This window comes from Rana temporaria, chromosome 1 (assembly GCF_905171775.1).
Source record: "Rana temporaria chromosome 1, aRanTem1.1, whole genome shotgun sequence".
NCBI lineage: Eukaryota > Metazoa > Chordata > Amphibia > Anura > Ranidae > Rana > Rana temporaria.
This window is the reverse complement of record NC_053489.1, coordinates 210578811-210599426: the sequence shown is the minus strand read 5'-3', so window position 1 is coordinate 210599426 and position 20616 is coordinate 210578811. Positions and strand designations below refer to the sequence as shown.

The following is a 20616-nucleotide window of genomic DNA, read 5'->3' as shown; positions in this document are numbered from 1 at the left end:
AATTGGCCAACGGTCTGTTTCCATGACAGCCCATAAAGGAGAGAGCATCAGCAGAGCAGACAGAGACCTGTCATCCAACTGCTCAGCGGGGATCAGTGGAGAGATCCCTCGCTGATCAGGCTGATCCGTTGGCAGACTACACCAGTGTGAACGGGGCCTTAGAGAAAGGCTTCTTTGGCAATAAGGCACACCTGCCTGCAGTCTTCTAAAAAATGTATGCTGAGCTGCACCAGAATGATTGACACCTGTGTGCATGCACCAGATCACGCCAGATGCAGAAAACCTGGCACCCAGAAAATTATGCTGGCCAGCAAGGGATGTAACCACTGCATTGCTGGAAGGTGGTGATATCTTACACAGTTTAACTCCGCTTTGAAAACAATATGCAATGAAAACAGCTACATATAGAGATTATGATCATCACAAAACATATCGTAATTGATGTCATTTTGATTGTCATAAGGACTGTTCACACCATGACACCCTGCATTGCAAGGGGCAGAAATTGCCGCTCCAGGCAGGTCTTGTTGGGTGCAAATCTTCTTCTCAGGAACTGAGGGTGCTTGCAATGCACATAGCAAATAAGAACAAAAGATGATCAGGACAGCCGCACTCCAATCCAACATAACTTTAATGTAAAAAACTGGAAACAGGCACTACAAATCACAGCAACCGAACCTAGGACAGCCGACGCCTTTCACACTAACTTCAGTGTTTACTCACAGCTGACCCTGCATTGCAACATGTTTTGTGCTTTGAGTGCACCTGAACACAGTGTTCGGCAACCATTCAAAATGAATGAGCAGCAAATCACCACAACATTGTGCATGTAGTGCACTGCAGCACAGGTGTGTTGCTGAGGAGGTGGCATTCAAAAAGAACTGCCCCATAACACAACAATGCAAGTACAGTACATTAACGTAACTGCACAGCGTTATTGGACCCTTAAAGGAGTTGGTAAGGCAGTGCACACAGCCACCGCCAGCCCCTCTGCTAGGATTACATGATGTATCTACTATGGGAACAAGGCAACATACAACTGTCAAGCTACAAATTGTGCAACCACTACTACAACCACCCCCACGAGCTCATCTGCAAGTAACTATTGTTTTTTAAAGCTATAGTCTCCAAGTACTGTCCAAATTTGCCAAGAGATATAAGAGAATGTTCAACTGATCCAGACAGTTATGGTTACAGTAAGACAGCAATGTTATGTCTGTAGGCCTCCTTTCCATACCACTTGGAATAAGATGATGCCAAGATGATCCTCCTCCATCCTTTCCTGGCAAAACATGCATGTTTGTATATCGACATATTGTCCAATTAAATGTATAACCAAAACAGGTTTTGTATAGAGAAGAAAACTATGGAACCCCCCCCCCCCCCCCCACCAAGTTATATTTTGCTGTCTATTTTATAAAACATCTTTAGTTAGCCAGAAGAAATGGGGAATAAGTTGGGCCACTTTAAAAAGGACTTTAGGCCTGCTCTAACATGCCAACTTATCCGCTGAACCTGCCAGATGTGCCTACTGCTGACTTTTATTTATATTTATTTTACAGCAGAACTAAACCCTCCTAGCCATTACAGGAAGCTGTCATCTTAGCTTCTGTTTGTGATGACGCCAGCCATTTGACAGCTGGATAGTTTTGTTGAGGGCACAAGCAAGAGACGGTTATCTTACACAGCATGCTTTGTGCATGTAAATTAATCACAACCCCAGTGTCCGTTTGTATGTACATTTCCTCCTTTAGCTGTATACAGCAGGTGTCTGTGTCTGTGATGTCACTCCTCCTGACTGAATTTCACACTTCCTGTTTCCTTCCTTTTCTAGTCTTATTACTAGATGTCCCATGATCCTTTGTAGCTTCAGGGGCAGGCTATGGCAGTCACTTGTACCATATCTGGGAGTTGATGTGGTGGGTCTAAAGGTTACTGTGGGTGTTTCTGAGACTTCATGCCGGTGGTAAAAGGTGTAAATGTGTCATATCTCCTCCTGTGCCATTCCCACCTACAGTATGCCAAAGAATAATGGCTTACTACAAGACTACAGAGGCAGGGCTATGGGAGGTTATTATGAAGGGGTTTCCTTCATATGTTAATTAATTAGTTCAGGGATCAGGGAGGGCGGGATCTGAGGGGTGGGACTCTCCCTGTTCACACTGGTCAGTATATTTAACTCGGCAGGACTGAATTCTAATGGTAAACCATTAAATCCCGCCCAGCAGCAGCAGTACAGGCTCTGTATGAAGGTGTATACAATATACATCGACAAAATGGCACGGCTGGGCACAAGGGCGTAAATGTACGTCCCGTTTAAGATCCCAGCCATGGGTCACGAGCACGCCGCCGGTCCTCTTCTCCGTAACAGACCCAGCGGGAACAGCGGAAACCGATCGCCGCCGGTGTCCCGCGATCAGGTCACAGAGAGGAAGAACGGGGAGAGGCAAGTGTAAACAAACCTCTCCCCGTGCTTCCTAGCAAGCCTGTCACTGATCGTCTGTTTCCTGTCATAGGGAACGACGATCAGTGACGTCACACGCCCAGCCACGCCCCCCCACAGTAAGAATCACTCCCTTAGGGCACACTTAACCCCTACAGCGCCCTCTCCTGGTTAACCCCTTCACTGCCAGTGTCATTTTTACACTAACCAGTGCATTTTTATAGCACTGTTCACTGTAAAAATGACAATGGTCCCAAAATAGTGTCAAAGGTGTCCGCCATAACGTCGCAGTCACGATAAAAATTGCTGATTGCCACCATTACTAGAAAAAAAAATATTAATAAAAGTGCAATAAAACTATCCCTTATTTGGTAGACGCTATAAATTTTGCGCAAACCAAACGCTTATTGCGATTTTTTTTTACCAAACATAAATAGAAGAATACGTATCGGCCTATTGGGGATTTTATAGCAAAAAGTTAAAAATAGATTTTTTTTCAAAATTGTCGCTCTATTTTTGTTTATAGCGCAAAAAATAAAAAACGCAGAGGTGCTCAAAAGAAATCTCTATTTGTGGGGAAAAAAAAGGATGCCAATTTTGTTAGGGAGACACTTCGCACGACTGCGCAATTGTCAGTTAAAGTGACGCAGTGCCGAATCGCAAAAAGGGGCTTGGTCCTTTAGGTGCATAATGGTCCGGGGCTTAAGTGGTTAAATAATGCCGTGATCTCTGAGGTCGGACTTGGGAGGTTGGGACTCTTCCTGTAGGTGGGACTAAATGCTAATTAGAATGTATTTTATCCCACCCACCATCAGGGCTGTGAAGAAAGTTACATAATGTGCAGAGTCTGAAAGACTACAAAAGAAGTGCATTACAGACTAGTCTATACGCATTATATACAGAGTGTCACATGCTACAAAGCCACAACTAAACACAGATTATCAGAGGATCTGCAGACAACAGAGAAACATGGTACAAGAGGTACAATCTATGATGTGACTGATCATTCCATTCAGTTCTAGTACCGTGTTTCCCCGAAAATAAGACCTACCCCGATAATAAGACCTAGCATGATTCTTGGGGAGGGCTTCAATATAAGCCCTACCCCGAAAATAAGCCCTAGTAAAATTAGTTTAACATTTTTTTAAATCCATTTTGCAGAATGATTGCAGCGGCTCCCCCTCTCTCCTCCCGCCCGATGCCCGCAGCCCCTCCCTCCTCAGCACATGGAGCAGGCAGACGCCAGCAGGACACTGGCTCTCCCCTCCTCCACTCTCCTCCCACTCGATGCCCGCAGCCCCTACCTCCTTAGCGTACAGAGCGGGCAGTGCATGGAGCAGGCTGATGCCAGAAGGATGCCGGCTCCCCCCTCCTCTGCTCTCCTCCCGCCCGACGCTCGCGGCCCCCTCCCCAGTGCACGGAGCAGGCTGATGCCAGCGGATATCCTGGAGCAGAGAAGAGCCCAGGCAGACCATGCGACAACCAGGAAAGTCAGGGAAGCTGCAAGAAAGGTACCCACTTTAGGCTCATTGTACATACCATAGTTAAATAAGATACCCCCCAAAAATAAGCCCTAGTGTGTTTTAGGTTGCCAAAATTAATATAAGACCCAGGCTTGTTTTCGGGGAAACACGGTAGGAAGAAATGTGACTGTTTTGGGCAACAAAATTTGTTTAATTCCACTTTAAACTGAACCCCTGGGGAGAATTTTTTTTGATTATAAATGTTGTTATTTACCTTTCAACAAGTCCTTCACGTTTTCAGATAGAGCCCCCTGAGAAATCCCTTCTGGAGGCAGTCATAAGAAGGGCTCTGTCCCCTAATTTACATGTTGTAAGTCTGCATGCTGTTGTCTTGTAACATCCCCTGTGTAGTTCTACTTTCAGTAAGCAGTGACATAAATAAGTCACTGCTTGTTGTAGTGGGAGGACTCGGCCACATTCACAACTGCAATTCCCATGGCATGATGGCAATTGTAGTTTCTTCAAGTAGTACAATCCAATGAGAGGAAGTAACAAGGCCGCTAGCTCAAAACCTTCTTCTGTGGGTGTCTGGCTGTAGCTGCGATCTCTCAATGAAGGCTATGACATCACAGTTTACAAAGATCATGTTCTCCTAAACAATGACATTCTAATATAAAAAGTTAGCAGCAATCTATGTGCCTATGTAATGAAACTTATGGAGCAAACGGACTTGTATCACAGGGGTTCAGCTTTAAAACCTATTTCCAGTAGTCTGTCCTGAGTGTATTATCTCTCTATATCATCACAAATGGTGGAAAGCTTTGAAGCATTAATGCATTGCGATTAGATACATTTATCGTTCCCCTTCATATAAAACTAAAACGTCTGTACATGCCGGGCACAGACAGAATAATGCAGAGTTATGCAAGTATACAGGAAATCCTTCTCAACAGCCATGGCATTCCTAGATTCAACATACGATTTGCATCACAGTCAGGACAAGAAAAGTTATAGAAAGCAAGGTATTTTTATCCAGGGCAGATTTTCATAAAAAACACAGGGGTCTAAAACTGGAGCACTCAGAATCTGGTGCAGCTGTAAATGGTAGCCAATCATCTTCTAACTTCAGCTTGTTTAACCCCTTAACGCCCGCCGCACGACTATATACGTCCGCAAAATGGCACGGACAGACAGATGGGCGTATATATACGTCCCCGCCTTCTAGCGGGTGGGGGGTCCGATCGGGATCCCCCCCGCTGCATGTGGCGGGCGGATTCCTTCGGGGAGCGATCCGGGACCACGGCGCGGCTATTCGTTTATAGCCGCCCCATCGCGATCGCTCCCTGGAGCTGAAGAACGGGGAGAGCCATATGTAAACACGGCTTCCCCGTGCTTCACTGTGGCGGCGTATCGATCGAGTGATCCTTTTTATAAGGGAGACTCGATCGATGACGTCAGACCTACAGCCACACCCCCCTACAGTTGTAAACACACACTAGGTGAACCCTAACTCCTACAGCGCCCCCTGTGGTTAACTCCCAAACTGCAACTGTCATTTTCACAATAAAGAATGCAATTTAAATGCATTTTTTGCTGTGAAAATGACAATGGTCCCAAAAATGTGTCAAAATTGTCCGAAGTGTCCGCCATAATGTCGCAGTCACGAAAAAAAAATCGCTGATCGCCGCCAATAGTAGTAAAAAAAAAAAAATTTATAAAAATGCAATAAAACTATCCACTTTTTAGTAAACGCTATAAATTTTGCGCAAACCAATCGATAAACGCTTATTGCGAATTTTTTTTACCAAAAATAGGTAGAAGAATACGTATCGGCCTAAACTGAGGAAAAACATTTTTTATATATGTTTTTGGGGGATATTTATTACAGCAAAAAGTAAAAAATATTGCATTTTTTTCAAAATCGTCGCACTATTTTTGTTCATAGCGCAAAAAATGAAAACCGCAGAGGTGATTAAATACCACCAAAAGAAAGCTCTATTTGTGGGGGAAAAAAGGACACCAATTTTGTTTGGGAGCCACGTCGCACGACCACGCAATTGTCTGTTAAAGCGACGCAGTGCTGAATCGCAAAACCTGGCCTGGGCATTTAGCTGCAAAATGGTCCGGGGCTTAAGTGGTTAATTAAGCCTTGACAAAAAAAACTGGAAGCCAATTGGTTTCTATGCAGAGCTGCACCAGATCTCTCCAGTTTTAGTAAATCAGCCCCCATAGTGCTTTGATAAATGACAGCCATTCCATTTGTGAAAAGTGTGTGTGTGGCCTTTTTTACACTTGTGCTTGGGGTACATCATATCAGGAATGTGCTCTTCTCAGGTGTGAAGGCCGATTTAAAGTGGAAATCCAGGCTAGAATTATCCAAGCCCTGCCCTCTTCTAACCACTGGAAGATGCTTAAAGGTACCAATTGTCAGGGCACCTCAGTCTGGTCACATGATCTCTCCAGTAATCAGGGGAGAGATCGCCAACAAGGGCTGCAATGCCTGGGCGGTGACATCACCCATAGGCATCCATTGTCGGCTGCCCTACACTGAAGCCAGTGCTGGGAGCGGATCGTGTAACCAGTCTGAAGCCCCCAGAATAGGTAAGCATAGGCATCTTCCTTTTACAGGATTCCACTTTAAGCTGGTTATACCCAATACAATCTGATTGTACAATCTCCTTTAGATACGAAGACAAACCTAAACAGTCCATTCAATTTGTATTAATTAGGCAGACCCTTGCATTACATAGTTGTAAATCTAAAGGAGATCGTACAATCAGATTGTATAGTGCAGTGGTTTCCAAACTGCGGCCCTTTGCTTGCCTTTACCCGGCACTTGGGGCACCATTCTGCCTTCTGACACCAGTGATGGGGCACTATTCCTCCCACTGATACAAGACACTATTCTGCCATCTGACACCAATGATGGGGCACTATTCCTCCAACTGATACAAGACACTATTCTGCCATCTGACACCAGTGATGGGGCACTATTCCTCCCACTGATACAAGACACTATTCTGCCATCTGACACCAGTGATGGGGCACTATTCCTCCCACTGATACAAGACACTATTCTGCCATCTGACACCAATGATAGGGGCACTATTCCTCCCACTGATACAAGACACTATTCTGCCATCTGACACCAGTGATGGGGCACTATTCCTCCCACTGATACAAGACACTATTCTGCCATCTGACACCAGTGATGGGGCACTATTCCTCCCACTGATACAAGACACTATTCTGCCATCTGACACCAATGATAGGGGCACTATTCCTCCCACTGATACAAAACACTATTCTGCCATCTGACACCAATGATGGGGCACTATTTCTCCCACTGATACAAGACACTATTCTGCCATCTGACACCAATGATGGGGCACTATTCCTCCCACTGATACAAGACACTATTCTGCCATATGACACCAATGATATGGCACTATTCCTCCCATTGATACAATAGACTATTCTGCCATCAATGAAGGGGCACTATTCCTCCCATTGATACGAGACACTATTCTGCCATATGACACCAATGATGGGGCACTATTCCTCCCATTGATACGAGACACTATTCTGACACCAATGATGGGGCACTATTCCTCCCATTGATACGAGACACTATTCAGCCATCCTATACTAATGAAGGGGCACTATTCCTCCCACTGATACGAGACACTATTCTGCCATATGACACCAATGATGGGGCACTATTCCTCCCATTGATACAAGACACTATTCTGACACCAATGATGGGGCACTATTCCTCCCACTGATACGAGACACTATTCTGCCATCCTATACTAATGAAGGGGCACTATTCCTCCCACTGATACAAGACACTATTCAGCCATCCTATACCAATGAAGGGGCACTATTCCTCCCACTGATACGAGACACTATTCTGCCATCCTACAATAGTTATTTTCTAACAAAAAAAATACATTTTTACATGTATGAGAGAAATGTCAGGATTGGCCCAGACTGAAAGTGGTTAAAGTGATTCTTTAGTTAGAAAGTGAAAGCATTACTAACCCCAGGACCCTGCATTCACTATATCTGGCCTCCCACAGAACATGTAAATGCAAACATTTTAATAAATATAAACTGCCAAATACCTTTTCTCATAAGCAGTATATAGCAGTCATGTGACTTCTACCAGTGTCTGGTTAAAGCTTGTATGAGTTTTCATTCTGCTCTGACTGTCCAATGAGGCTGCATGACCCCTGGCTAGGGTTGCCACCTCATCCCTTTAAAAACAGAACACATATTAATTACACATGTTCTGTGGCTAATTAAGGTGGTAATTAAACTCACTTGGTGCCTTATCTGCATTAAATTAGCCTCAGAACCTGTGTAATTAATATGTGTTCTGTTTTAAAGGGATGAGGTGGCAACCCTACCCCTGGCCCCTATACTGGTACAGTGCTGATCACATGCACTCTCCCAAGAAAAAAAAACTCTATAAATACACACCAAACTGAGCATGCACAGAGTGCCTCCAAGACTCTGTTCTGTCAGCAGATGGATTGGGGACAGTAAAAGAAAGGGGAGGATCACAGAAGACAGAATCAAACAGCCTATTTACAGAGAATTAATTAGGTTCCCCAGTCTGTATAACAAGCATGCTTTACTACATATACAGACTGATTTTACTGTTGTGGGTTTAGTAACTTAGTCAGAAAATTAAGTCATTAAATTAAACATTAAAAAGAAGTGCCTACTTAGAAAATCCAGTAATACACTGTCACCCTGCTCTGCACAGCTCAGTGGTTTTAGGCACTGCTGAATTTGTAGAGGCCGATCTGCTGACAGCCTTAAAGCAGAAATAACCATTACAGCCCCAAAAGGATTTCCCCCCTTAATGACCAGGTAATTTTTTGCAATACGGCACTGCGTCTCTTTAACTGACAATATCGCGGTCGGGCGACGCTGTACCCAAACAAAATTGATGTCCTTCCCCCCCCCTCCCCCCCACAAATAGAGCTTTCTTTTGGTGGTATTGATCACCTCTGCGGTTTTTATTTTTTGTGCTGTAAACAAAAAAAGAAACTATTTTTTACTTTTTGCTATAATAAATACCCTCAAAAAAATATAAAAAAAAAAATTCTGTGTCAGTTTAGGCCAATATGTATTCTCCTACATTTTTTTTTTGTCCTCCAAAAAATATTGCAATAAGCATATATTGATTAGTTTGTGCAAAAGTTATAACATCCATAAAATAGGAGATAGATTTATGGCATTTTTATAAATTTTTTTGCTAGTAATGGTGGTGATCAGTGATTTTTAGCGGGAGTGCGACATTGCAGCGGACTAATCAGACACTTTATACAGCGATAAGTGGTATAAAAATGCACCGATTAATGTATAAAATAACACTGGCTCGTGAACTCCCCCCCCTTTTTTCCCCTTCTGCTGTATACCCCCCCCCCCTCCTCTCCCTTTAACATCCTTCTCCCCCTCCCCCCTGGGCTGCTCTCTCTAGATATCTCGGGGCTTGGTCCCCATTCCATTCTTCACCCCTATCCTTTTTCTCTCTTTACCTCACGCTATTTTAAAAGAGGGGGGCGGGTCCCGTGGGGTCGCGGCAGCGCAGCTGGGTTGATGTGTTGGAGAGGACTGGGGGCAGTGGGGCCCTGCAGCGGGAGTGTGCTGGGAAGATGTTTCTGGCTGGTGTGGCTTGGCCCTGTTGTGGGTGGGCCTTGCTCGGTGGTTGCACGGGCCCGCGGGGGAGTGCTCCCTGCGGCGGTATGGCCTCGGGATCAGCGGACTCGCCTGTATTATGCACTGTCCTTACCTGTATATGTATTTCTGTTATTGGCTGTGCTGTTGTGGGGCTCCGTGTGGACCCGTTCCCTTGTTATATAAATGGGAAAAAAAATGACACTGGCAGGGAAGGGGTTAACACTAGGAGGCGATTAAGGGGTTAAAATTGTCTTAGGGAGGTGTTTCTAACTGTGGGGGGGGGGCTGACTGGGAGTAGTGAGAGAGATCGCTGTTTCTGATCACTTGGAACAGCCAATCTCCCTGTACATCCCTGTCAGAGCGGGGATCTACTTTGTTTACACTGGCAGATCCCCCTTCTGGCTTTCTGTGGAGCGATCACAGTGGCTGGCGGCCATCGCAGCCACTCGCATCGGCTCTGGCACAGCGCTGTACCCACTGTATCTATTACACAAAGCGCCATACCAATACAGTGATATGCGTAATAGCGTACGCCCTGCCGCAGTACAACTGTGGCGGCTGGTCTGCAAATGTGGGAGCTCCATTTATATTTTTCCTCCAGTGCCACATTTGGCACCTTTGGGGGGGTACCTATCCCCAGTTTCGGGAGACCTGTCTGCAGCAAGGAAGTTCAGGCACCCTCCTCCTTCCCCCATCGCCGGGACATAAACAAAAGCGCAAGCACAGACCGGCTGTGAAGCCACAAAGCTTCACTGCTGATTACCCTGACAGGCGATGGTGGAGGCAAGACCCAAGATCTGAAACATAGTGAAGAACTGAAACATAGTGAAGCAAGGCTTCACTTCCCGATTCCCTTATCGAAGATGGCAGCGATAGCACCCGAGAGATAGATCAGTTTCGGGTGCCGACAACGTGGACGCCCTGGACAGGTAAGTGTCCTTATTTTAAAAGTCAGCAGTAAGGATGAGCTCTGGCGTGTTCGCATAGAACACGTGCAGAGCCCCCCCAGGAAGTGAGCACGGCGCTGCGCTAATCACAGCCAGTGAGACATTGTCCCAATGCTCGGCTGCAGGGATCGTGAAATGTCTCCCTGGCTGTTATTAGCGCAGCGCCGTGCACACTTCCTGGCGGGCTCTGCATGTGTTCTATGCGAACACGCCAGAGCTCATCCTTAGTCAGCAGCTGCAGTATTTGTACTTGCTGACTTTTAAAAAATGTTTATAAATTGGCGGAACTCCGCTTTAAGCCCTCCTATCCTAGTTTACAGCCAATGAAGCTGCTTCTGTTTGACCTGCATGGTGCTGCACATGTGATCAGTTATGACACCAGCCGTTTGACAGTTTGGTTGAGCACACAATCAAATGTGACAGTAACATTCCAGAAACTTTTTTTTTTTTCTTTTAAACCGTTTAAAACTGATGGGTTTAGTTTCGCCTTATGTCTGCTTTGGGCTTCTGCAAAATGGCAGCCTCCAACAAGAAAAAAACAGTAAATGTTGGAGGCAATTTACACACTCATTTTGGTAGCATAATAATTAACGTGGAATGTATGTTGCTTGCTAAAGAACATTATTTAACAAGTTGTTACAGGTCAAGTTCCACTTTAAGCCGACCATACGCTATACAATCGTATTCAGATTTTCAAAATCTATGTCAGTGGAAGACACACCTAATCAACCCAATGTCATTTGCATCCAATCAGACAGGCCCTTGTACAGTAGATGGTTTATAGTGTATGGTCACCTTTATGGTTTAATGATGGGTGCTGAGACCCCCTCCCCCCCTGGCTGTCACACATGTAGGACGTATGCCATGACACATATGATCGGGTGACAGTTGCTCTGTAATCAGTATGACCATAGAATGGGGAGGCCCCATGATGAGCAGGCCTGTCCTGTCTACATGTGTGATGAGCAGGCCTGTCCTGTCTATATGAGTGAGCGGGTGGGTGTGTGACCTCTGTGGAGATCCGGATTATCAGGAGGGATAGATGAATGGTGGGGGATCTGTACACACAGCCAGCTTGCAGCCATCTTAGTAGCAGGCCGCGCCCCCTCCCCCAGCTCCACTCACCTGGCCTCAGCGGCTCGGTCAGGGTTAACACCAGCAGAAAGAGGAGGAGGAAGGTGCCGCTGTCCGGTTTGGGCACCATTTATCCTCCGTTCATCCTCCCGCCAGAGCCACGAAAAGCGGACACTCTCCGAGGACGCCGGTCCGAGGGCTAGAAGTCTGCCGCCGCGGTAATAGACGAGGCTGCTAAGCTTCCATACAATCCGCCGAGCCCCCCTTCTTCTTCGGTTACTGCAGCTTCTAAGTCCGGGAAAAAGATGGCGGCCTCCGTCCCCTCACAACAAACAGAAGCCCCCCTAGCCAATCAGAGCGCCCCATGGGTGGGCTTTACCGTGCGTCACGTGCGGCTGCCAAGCCACAGCCCCTGTATAAAGGGCTGGGATCAGAGGACTGTCAGTGATGTGACCGCTGGGAGCTGTTCAAGGAGGATGTTATTGGCTGTCAGTGACACGGAATACAATCTCCTTCATATTACCCAACAAGATTTTAGAACACAGCTACCCAATTCGAGGTCCGCTCACTACAATTGTCTTCCTGCCCAGGTCCGAATCCCAATATTATTTATTGTCACATTGCAGAAGCAACAATACAGGAAGAGAACATACATTTCTCAGGCAAACCCCTCCCACAGAGCTGATTGTTGTTTGATTGGCCACTGGAATGCCTCCTGTCCTGGGGGCGACTTGAAGTTGCCTTGTAAGTTAACCACTTCCCGCCCGCCCGACATCTTTTTACGGTCGCAATGTGGATCTAAATTGCCGGGAGGCCGTCTATATACGGCCTCCGGCCTTTTGCCACTGGGGGGGGCGCACGCCCGCCTCGTCACTCAGGTGCCGATGCGCGTGCCTGGCGGCCGCGATGTCCGCCACGCACCTGCGATTGGCAGTCACAGAGACAGGGACATGGATCCACGTCCTGTCAGGGAGAGGAGACCGATGGCGTGTCCCTTGTACATAGGGACAACCAGGGCCGATCCGCCCTATAGGCTCACTATGCAAGCCGCTTAGGGCCCCGCAAAGCTGCGGAGGGCCCCCCAAATTACTAGAGGCCCCGCCTGGTGAGAAGTCATTTTCGGCCCCTCCCCCGCTTCTCAACTTTAATCTTTAATGTGACATGTCACTGTTGGCAGCGCCCCCCCCCTCCCCCTTCTCAACTTTAATGTGACGTGTCATTTTCGGCAGCCCCCCCTCCGCTTCTTAGCTTTAATGTGACATCTCATTTTGCTTAGGGCCCCAGGGAGGTCAGGATCGGCACTGGGGACAACCATCGGTCACCTCCCCCAGTCAGTCCCCTCCCCCCACAGTAAGAATCACCTAGCAGGGCACACATTAACCCCTCCCCTGCCAGTCACATTTATACAGTAATCAGTGCATATTTATAGCACTGTTCGCTGTATAAATGCGAATGGTCCCAAAAATGTGTCCGCCGTAATATCACAGTCGAGACAAAAATCGCAGATCGCCGCCATTACTAGTAAAAAAAATAATAAAAAAAAATGTCAATTCTATCCCCTATTTTGTAGGCGCTATAACTTTTGCGCAAACCAATCACTAAACGCTTATTGCGTTTTTTTTTTTTTTTACCAAAAATATGTAGAAGAATACGTATCGGACTAAACTGAGGGAAAAAAAATATTTTTTTATTGGATATTTATTATAGCAAAAAGTAAAAAAAATTTTTTTTTCACAATTGTCGCTCTATTTTTGTTTATATCGCAAAAAAATAAAAACCGCCGAGGTAATCAAATACCACCAAAAGAAAGCTCTATTTGTGGGGGAAAAAAGGACGTAAATTTTGTTTGGGAGCCACGTAGCACGACTGCGCAATTTTTATTTAAAGCGTGACAGTGCCAAAAGCTGAAATTTCGCCTGGGCAGGAAGGGGGTATATGTGCCCAGTAAGCAAGTGGTTAAAAAGTAAAAAGAAAAATACCACGCTAAATGTGAACAATGGACAAGAGCAGCAACTAAAAAGTGAAATACACACAAAATAACAATGGAAATAAATGTAGCTGCCCTGTGATAAATATTAAATGTGAAAGAATACTACTGTGAGTAAAATTAACATATATAAGATGAACAAACAGCAAATAGGTAAATGACAAATATGTGAGACAAATATGTCAAAAAAACTCTGGTTGCAATAAGTCCACAACAAAGCAATTGTCACCACTGTGCCATGCCATCAAACGCAGCCACTGTGCCACTTAATTCGCACCACTGTGCCATGCCATCAAACGCAGCCACTGTGCCACTTAATTCGCACCACTGTGCCATGCTATCAAACGCAGCCACTGTGCCATCAATTGTCACCACTGTGCCATGCCATCAAACGCAGCCACTGTGCCATCAATTGTCACCACTGTGCCCTTTAATTGTCACCGCTGTGCCCTTTAATTGTCGCCACTGTGCCCTGTAAAGTGCCCCTTTCCCCCCACCCGGCACTTACCTTTACTGGAGTCAGCCATCCACGTCCCTCGATGTCTTCTACCGCCCTCGATGACTGACTGATGATGACTGATGACTTACCGGTAGCCAGAATAGGCCAACCTGATTGGCTGAGACGCCTGTCAGTCTTATACAAGGAGCGCATCCCTAGTGTGTTTCTTGTTTAAGCTTCCGGGACCCGAGGGCTGTACTCGGAAAAGCCAACCAGCTGCCGTTATTCAGATGGCCGGACATGAGCGCCGACCATCTGAATAGAACAGCGGCAGCGGCGATAATAACATAGATTCGTGCAATGCATGAATTTATGTTATTAGACTCAGTGGCGGTGAGAGCCAGAGGGGGCGGCGCTCCAGCGCCCTCTATAGACGAACCGCCACTGTCCCTCATGAGTTAGGGATTGAAGCATGCCAGCGGCTGTTGATTGATTCAGGTGCATATGAAAGTAATATTGAGTTTTTGTTGGATTTATTGAAAATAATACTGCATGAAAATTACTTCCTTTTCAAAGATACCCACTTTTTACAGCTCATAGGGGCTTCGATGGGTTCTAATGTCGCACCCCCATATGCAAATGCATTCATGAACATGATTGAAGTTTCATTGATTTATGTCAACAATTTATTTTTTGAACATTGCCAGGGATGGTGAGATTTTTGGACGATATTTTTGCTGTGTGGGGTGGCGACATGGAATCCTTATTACTTTTTGATAGTTATCTCAATTATCTTATCCCCGGTTTAAAATTTAATAAAACTCAAATTTCTTTCCTTGATACCACTCTATGCATTAATAATATCAAAATCATGAGCCATCTATATGTAAAAACTAGGGTTGTCCCGATACCGATACTAGTATCGGTATCGGGACCGATTCCGAGTATTTGCGGGAGTACTCGTACTCCCGCAAATACCCCCGATACCAAAATAGAATACTCCCCCCCCCCCCGCCGCATCCCGCCGCTACAACGCATCCCGCCGCATCCCCGCTTGGTTAATACGGGCGGGGAACATTACAGCATTCATTTGAATAGCTGTAGTCTTTCCCGCCCCGCCGCGTATAGACACTCCCCCTTGCTCGGGTGAACTGTCCAATCCCGAGACAGGGGGAGTGTCTATACGCAACGCGGCGCCAATCATTACAGCTATTCAAAGCTGTAATGTTCCCGCCCGTATTAAGCAGTCGGCGGCAGCGGGGATGCGGCGCGATCAAGGTAAGGGGGACAGGACATGGCTGCATATGGGGAGATCTTGCTGGATATGGTTTCTTGTATTGTGTCCTGAGGCAGTGAGGTAAACCAGGCAGTGAGTAGATGGAGCGCGCGGCTAAATATACTTCATGCCCCCCGGGAATGAGCCCAGACCCTCATTTATTCTGCAGTTACACTCCTCACACCTTCCCGAATCCGGCTCATTCGTTATGACACGCCGCTACGGTGGAACAGGCTCCGTCTTTCTTCCTGCTTTCCTTTTACAATTCTCCTAATGGTTTCAGATGTCAAAGCGTTCCGACACCTTGCTGCCTATCTCCTGGTCTTGGCAATCAAACCATTCCTGTAACGTCTTTTTTTCTTGGAGCCTTTGTGTGTTATAATTGTGGAGAGGAGACAGAGGTGCATCTTTTTTAAGGCCGAACCTGATGCCAAAGTCTTGTTAAATAAAACAACAAAAAAACATTGCCTACGTTTCTGAAAAAAAATGTAAATAGATCTCTGAACACTTTTTGTTCTCGATTCCCTGACTTGGATGCTGGGGGACATTGCTGGATGTGGGGGACATTGCTGGATGTGGGGGACATTGCTGGATGTGGGGGACATTGCTGGATGTGGGGGGCATGGCTGCATTTGTGGGGGGACATGGCTGCATATGTGGGGGACATGGCTGCATTTGGGGACACATTTAAAAAAAAGTATCGGTATTCGGTATCGGCGACTACTTGAAAAAAAGTATCGGTACTCGTACTCAGTCCTAAAAAAGTGGTATCGGGACAACCCTAGTAAAAACCACTGATCGCAATCAATTGTTACACTTTGATAGTTTTCACCCACGGAGCGTCTTTAACTCGATTCCTAAAAGTCAGCTGATGCCTGTTCAGAGAATAGTTAATCCACATTGTTGTCAACAGAGATTAAGGCCCCTTTCACACTGAGGAGTTTTTCAGGCGGTACAGCGCTAAAAATAGCGCTGCTATACCGCCTGAAAAACTCCTGCACTGCATACTCAATGTGAAACCTGAGCTGCATACTCAATGTGAAAGACTGAGCCGATGCGCTGGCGGGAGAGGAAAAAATCTTCTGCCAGCAGCATCTTTGGAGCGGTGAGAGGAGCGGGAAACAATGGGAAACCGCTGCAATACCGCCCGCAATGCGCCTCTGCAGAGGCGCATTGCGGGCGGTATTAACCCTTTATCAGCCGCTAGCGGGGGTTAATACCACACCGCTAGCGGCCGAATCCCGCGGCAAATCCGACGGTATAGCGCCGCTATTTTTACCAGCGCTATACCGCCACCACGCCTCCCGCCCCAGTCTGAAAGGGGCCTAATTAAAAAAAAGAACGATTACATTTAAACACTAACAAGATGCCTAAAAGATCGTTTAAAAGAATTCCCTTTGTCTCACAGTATCATCCTTTTCCATATAACATTTTTAATATTATTAAAAAACATTGGAATACACTTAAAACTAGTTATCCTACCATTGATGAATTTTGGAGTCTACCCATACCATCATATAGAAAAGGAAGAACGCTCAGGGATCGATTGGTGAAATCAGACCAATTTTCCCTGCCTGTTCCTAAATTGACATTTCTGGGACCGAAAAACATGGGATCTTTTCCCTATTTACCTTGTATCCAATGTAACTCTATGATTAAAGGTAAATATATTTCACATCCCCACAAAGGTTTTAATATTCCCATTAAGGGATACTACACCTGCCAATCATCGTAGGTGGTATATGCTATTAAATGTCCATGTGGATTATTTTACATTAGAGAAACCACCCAAAAGGTAAAAGATCAAATAGCCCGTCATAAGTACTCAGAGATAAACTAACACAGCTACTGTACCACTTGCCCGTCATTTTGTAGAAAAAGGACATGCTGTCTCACAATTAAAATATATGGTACTAGAAGGCATTGAAAGAAACAGGAGAGGTGGTGACCGTGAACTTACCTTAAGGAGACGTGAGGTACATTGGATACATTTTCTTAATACTATTACGCCTAATGGATTGAACACAGATTTGGATTTATATTTATTTTTATTGCGCTGTACCTTTTTCCTTTTCACTTATCTTTAAATTTTGTATCTACAATTTTTTGGTACTTGGCAGCACTGATTTTTATTATTTTTTATGTTTATTCTGCGCAGTGTTTTTTTCTACTAGAAAAAGTATATATATATATATATATATATGTCCCGATACCACTTTTTTAAGACCGAGTACAAGTACCGATACTTTTTTTCAAATACTCGCCGATACCGATACTTTTTTTTTTATGTCATGTGTCAGTATTTTTTTTTTATTTGACAATTTTTTTGCCCATAGTATTTTGCAAAATAGCTCAAGCTCTGTCATTGGCTCTGATTGGATGAAGAGCATCTGAACAGCAATTTTGAGTCTTGCCACAGATTCTCAATTGGACTAAGATTTAAACTTTAACTGGGCCATGCTAACACATGAATATGCTTTGATCTATTCTAAACCATTCCATTGTAGCTCTGGCTGTGTTTAGGGCCGTTGTCCTGCTGGAAGGTGAACCTTTGCCCCAGTCTCAAGTCTTTTTCAGACTCAAACTGTTTTCTTTGAAGGTTGCCCTGTATTTGGCCCCATTCATCTTCCCATCAACTCTGACCAGCTTCCCTGTCGAAGAAAAGCATCCCCACAACATTATGCTGCCACCATGTTTCACGGTGGGGATTGTGTTTAGGGTTATGTGCAGTGTTAGCATAGCGTTTTGGTCTCATGACCAGAGCACCTTCTTCCACATGTTTGCTGTGACCCCCACATGGATTCTCGTAAACTGCAAATGGGATTTCTTATGGCTTTCTTCTTGCCACTATTCCTTAACCACTTGCCGACCGCGCACCGCCGTTCTACGTCGGCAAGTTGGCTCTGCTGGGCGAGAGCACGTAGTATAACGTCCTCTCTCTCAGCCGCCACTAGGGGCGCGCGCCCCCCACTCGCCCCCGACTCCTGTGCGTGTGCCCGGCGGGCGCGATCGCCGCCGGGGACACGCGATCACTCGTTACAGCGGGGGAAACGCTGATCTTCTGTTCATACAATGTATGAACAGAGGATCAGTGTTTCCCCTAGTGAGGCCACCCCCCCCCCCACAGTAAGAACACACAAGGGACATACTTAACCCCTTCCCCGCCCCCTAGTGTTAACCCCTTCACTGCCAGTGGCATTTTTATAGTAATCCAATGCATTTTTATAGCACTGATCGCTATAAAAATGCCAATGGTCCCAAAAATGTGTCCAAAGTGTCCGCCATAATGTCGCAATACCGAAAAAAAAATCGCTGATCGCCGCCATTACTAGTAAAAAAAATATATTAATAAAAATGACATAAAAATACCCCCCATTTTGTAAACGCTATAACTTTTGCGCAAACCAATCAATAAACGCTTATTGCGATTTTTTTTTACGAAAAATAGGTAGAAGAATACGTATCGGCCTAAACTGAGGAAAAAAATGTTTTTTTATATATTTTTGGGGGATATTTATTATAGCAAAAAGTAAAAAATATTCATTTTTTTCAAAATTGTCTCTCTATTTTTGTTTATAGCGCAAAAAATAAAAAACGCAGAGGTGATCAAATACCACCAAAAGAAAGCTCTATTTGTGAGAAAAAAAGGACGCCAATTTTGTTTGGGAGCCACGTCGCACGACCGCGCAATTGTCTGTTAAAGCGACTCAGTCCCGAATCGCAAAAAGTACTCTGGTCTTTGGGCAGCAATATGGTCCGGGGGTTAAGTGGTTAAAGGCCAGATTAGTGGAGTACACAACTTATAGTTGTCCTGTGGACAGATTTTTCCACCTGAGCTTTGGATTTCTGCAGCTCCTCCAGAGTTATCATGGGCCTCTTGGCTGCTTCTCTGATTAATGCTCTCCTTGACCGGCCTGTCAGTTTAGGTGGACGGCCATGTCTTGGTAGGTTTGCAGTTGTGCCACACTCTTTCCGTTTTCGGATGATGGATTGAACAGAGCTCCGTGAGATGTTCAAAGCTTGAGATAGTTTTTTATACACTAACCCTACTTTAAACTTCTTCACAACTTTATCCCTGACCTGTCTGGTGGGTTCCTTGGCCCTCATGATGCTGTTTGCTCACTAAGGTTCTTTAACAAACCTCTGAGGACTTCACAGAACAGCTGTATTTATACTGAGATTAAATTACACACAGGTGGACTCTATTTACTAATTAGGTGACTTCTGAAGGCTATATGTTCCACTAGATTTTAGTTAGGAGTATCAGAGTACAGGGGCTGAATACAAATGCACACCACACTTTATACATATTTATTTGTAAAAGATTTGGAAAACCTTTTATCATTTTTCCTTCCACTTCCCAATTATGGGCCACTTTGTTTTGGTCTATCACATAAAATCAATTTACGTTTTCGGCTGTAACATTTTCAAGGGGTACGAATACTTTTTCAAGGCTGTGTGTGTGTGTGTGTGTGTGTGTGTGTGTGTGTGTGTGTGTGTGTGTGTATATATACACACACACTATATGAAAGTAATGTCTAAGAATCTCTCACACTTTTATTACTCAGAACCCCTCACCCAACCGTGTGCTTCTGCAACTAGTTTCATTGTGTTACAATATTAAACCCAGCCAACCGCCGTTCCCTGTCCAGTGACATGTCCCCATATGCCAAGTTCGGCAGTGAATAGTCCTGAAGTCGATTCCAAAATAGCAAGGTCAAATTAGTTTCAAAGAGACACAAAGAAAAGGGTTCTCTGGCAATAAAATGAATAGCAGACTTCTGATTGTACCTGCTCTTAGACAGGTCTATTACTTTTTAAAGTTCAATGTTACAGAACCTAATAAATCACCGGGAGAGAAATTAAAAACATTAGAGAAGAAGAGTTAAGATTTGATCTTTATACTAAAAATGTTACAGTTTTATCAGAAATACTTTGATGTATTTCTTTACATTGTTTTTGGAATTTTAAGTATTACTTGTTCCATGTAGAGAAACCAAAAATTGCTTTTGAGCAGTAGACGTGCAGGCTCAAATAAAACAATTATTTTTGGGTATTGCAACAACAAAACACTAATGCCACGTACACACGATCATTTTTCAGGTTTAAAAAATTACATACATGCTCTATTTTTTCACGATGTTTTTAACGTTGTCGTTTTTCGGGTTGTAAAAAATGGTCGTGTGTGGGCTTTAATGACGTGAAAAATCCATGCATGCTCAGAAGCAAGTTATGAGACGGGAGCGCTCGTTCTGGTAAAACTACCGTTCGCAATGGAGTAAGCACATTCATC

General features: G+C 44.9%; 1 protein-coding gene across 2 annotated transcripts in view; it reads right to left on the bottom strand.

The window, feature by feature from the left end:
- DGCR2 (DiGeorge syndrome critical region gene 2) overlaps positions 1–11997 on the bottom strand; it is an 81553-nt gene extending 69556 nt beyond the window's left edge. For both annotated transcript variants that reach the window (XM_040348624.1, XM_040348633.1), the window contains exon 1: positions 11673–11997. In XM_040348624.1, coding sequence (XP_040204558.1) covers positions 11673–11751 — 79 coding nt within the window. In that variant the 5' untranslated portion in view covers positions 11752–11997. The remainder of the gene's footprint in view (positions 1–11672) is intronic.
- Positions 11998–20616: the final 8619 nt, after the last annotated feature.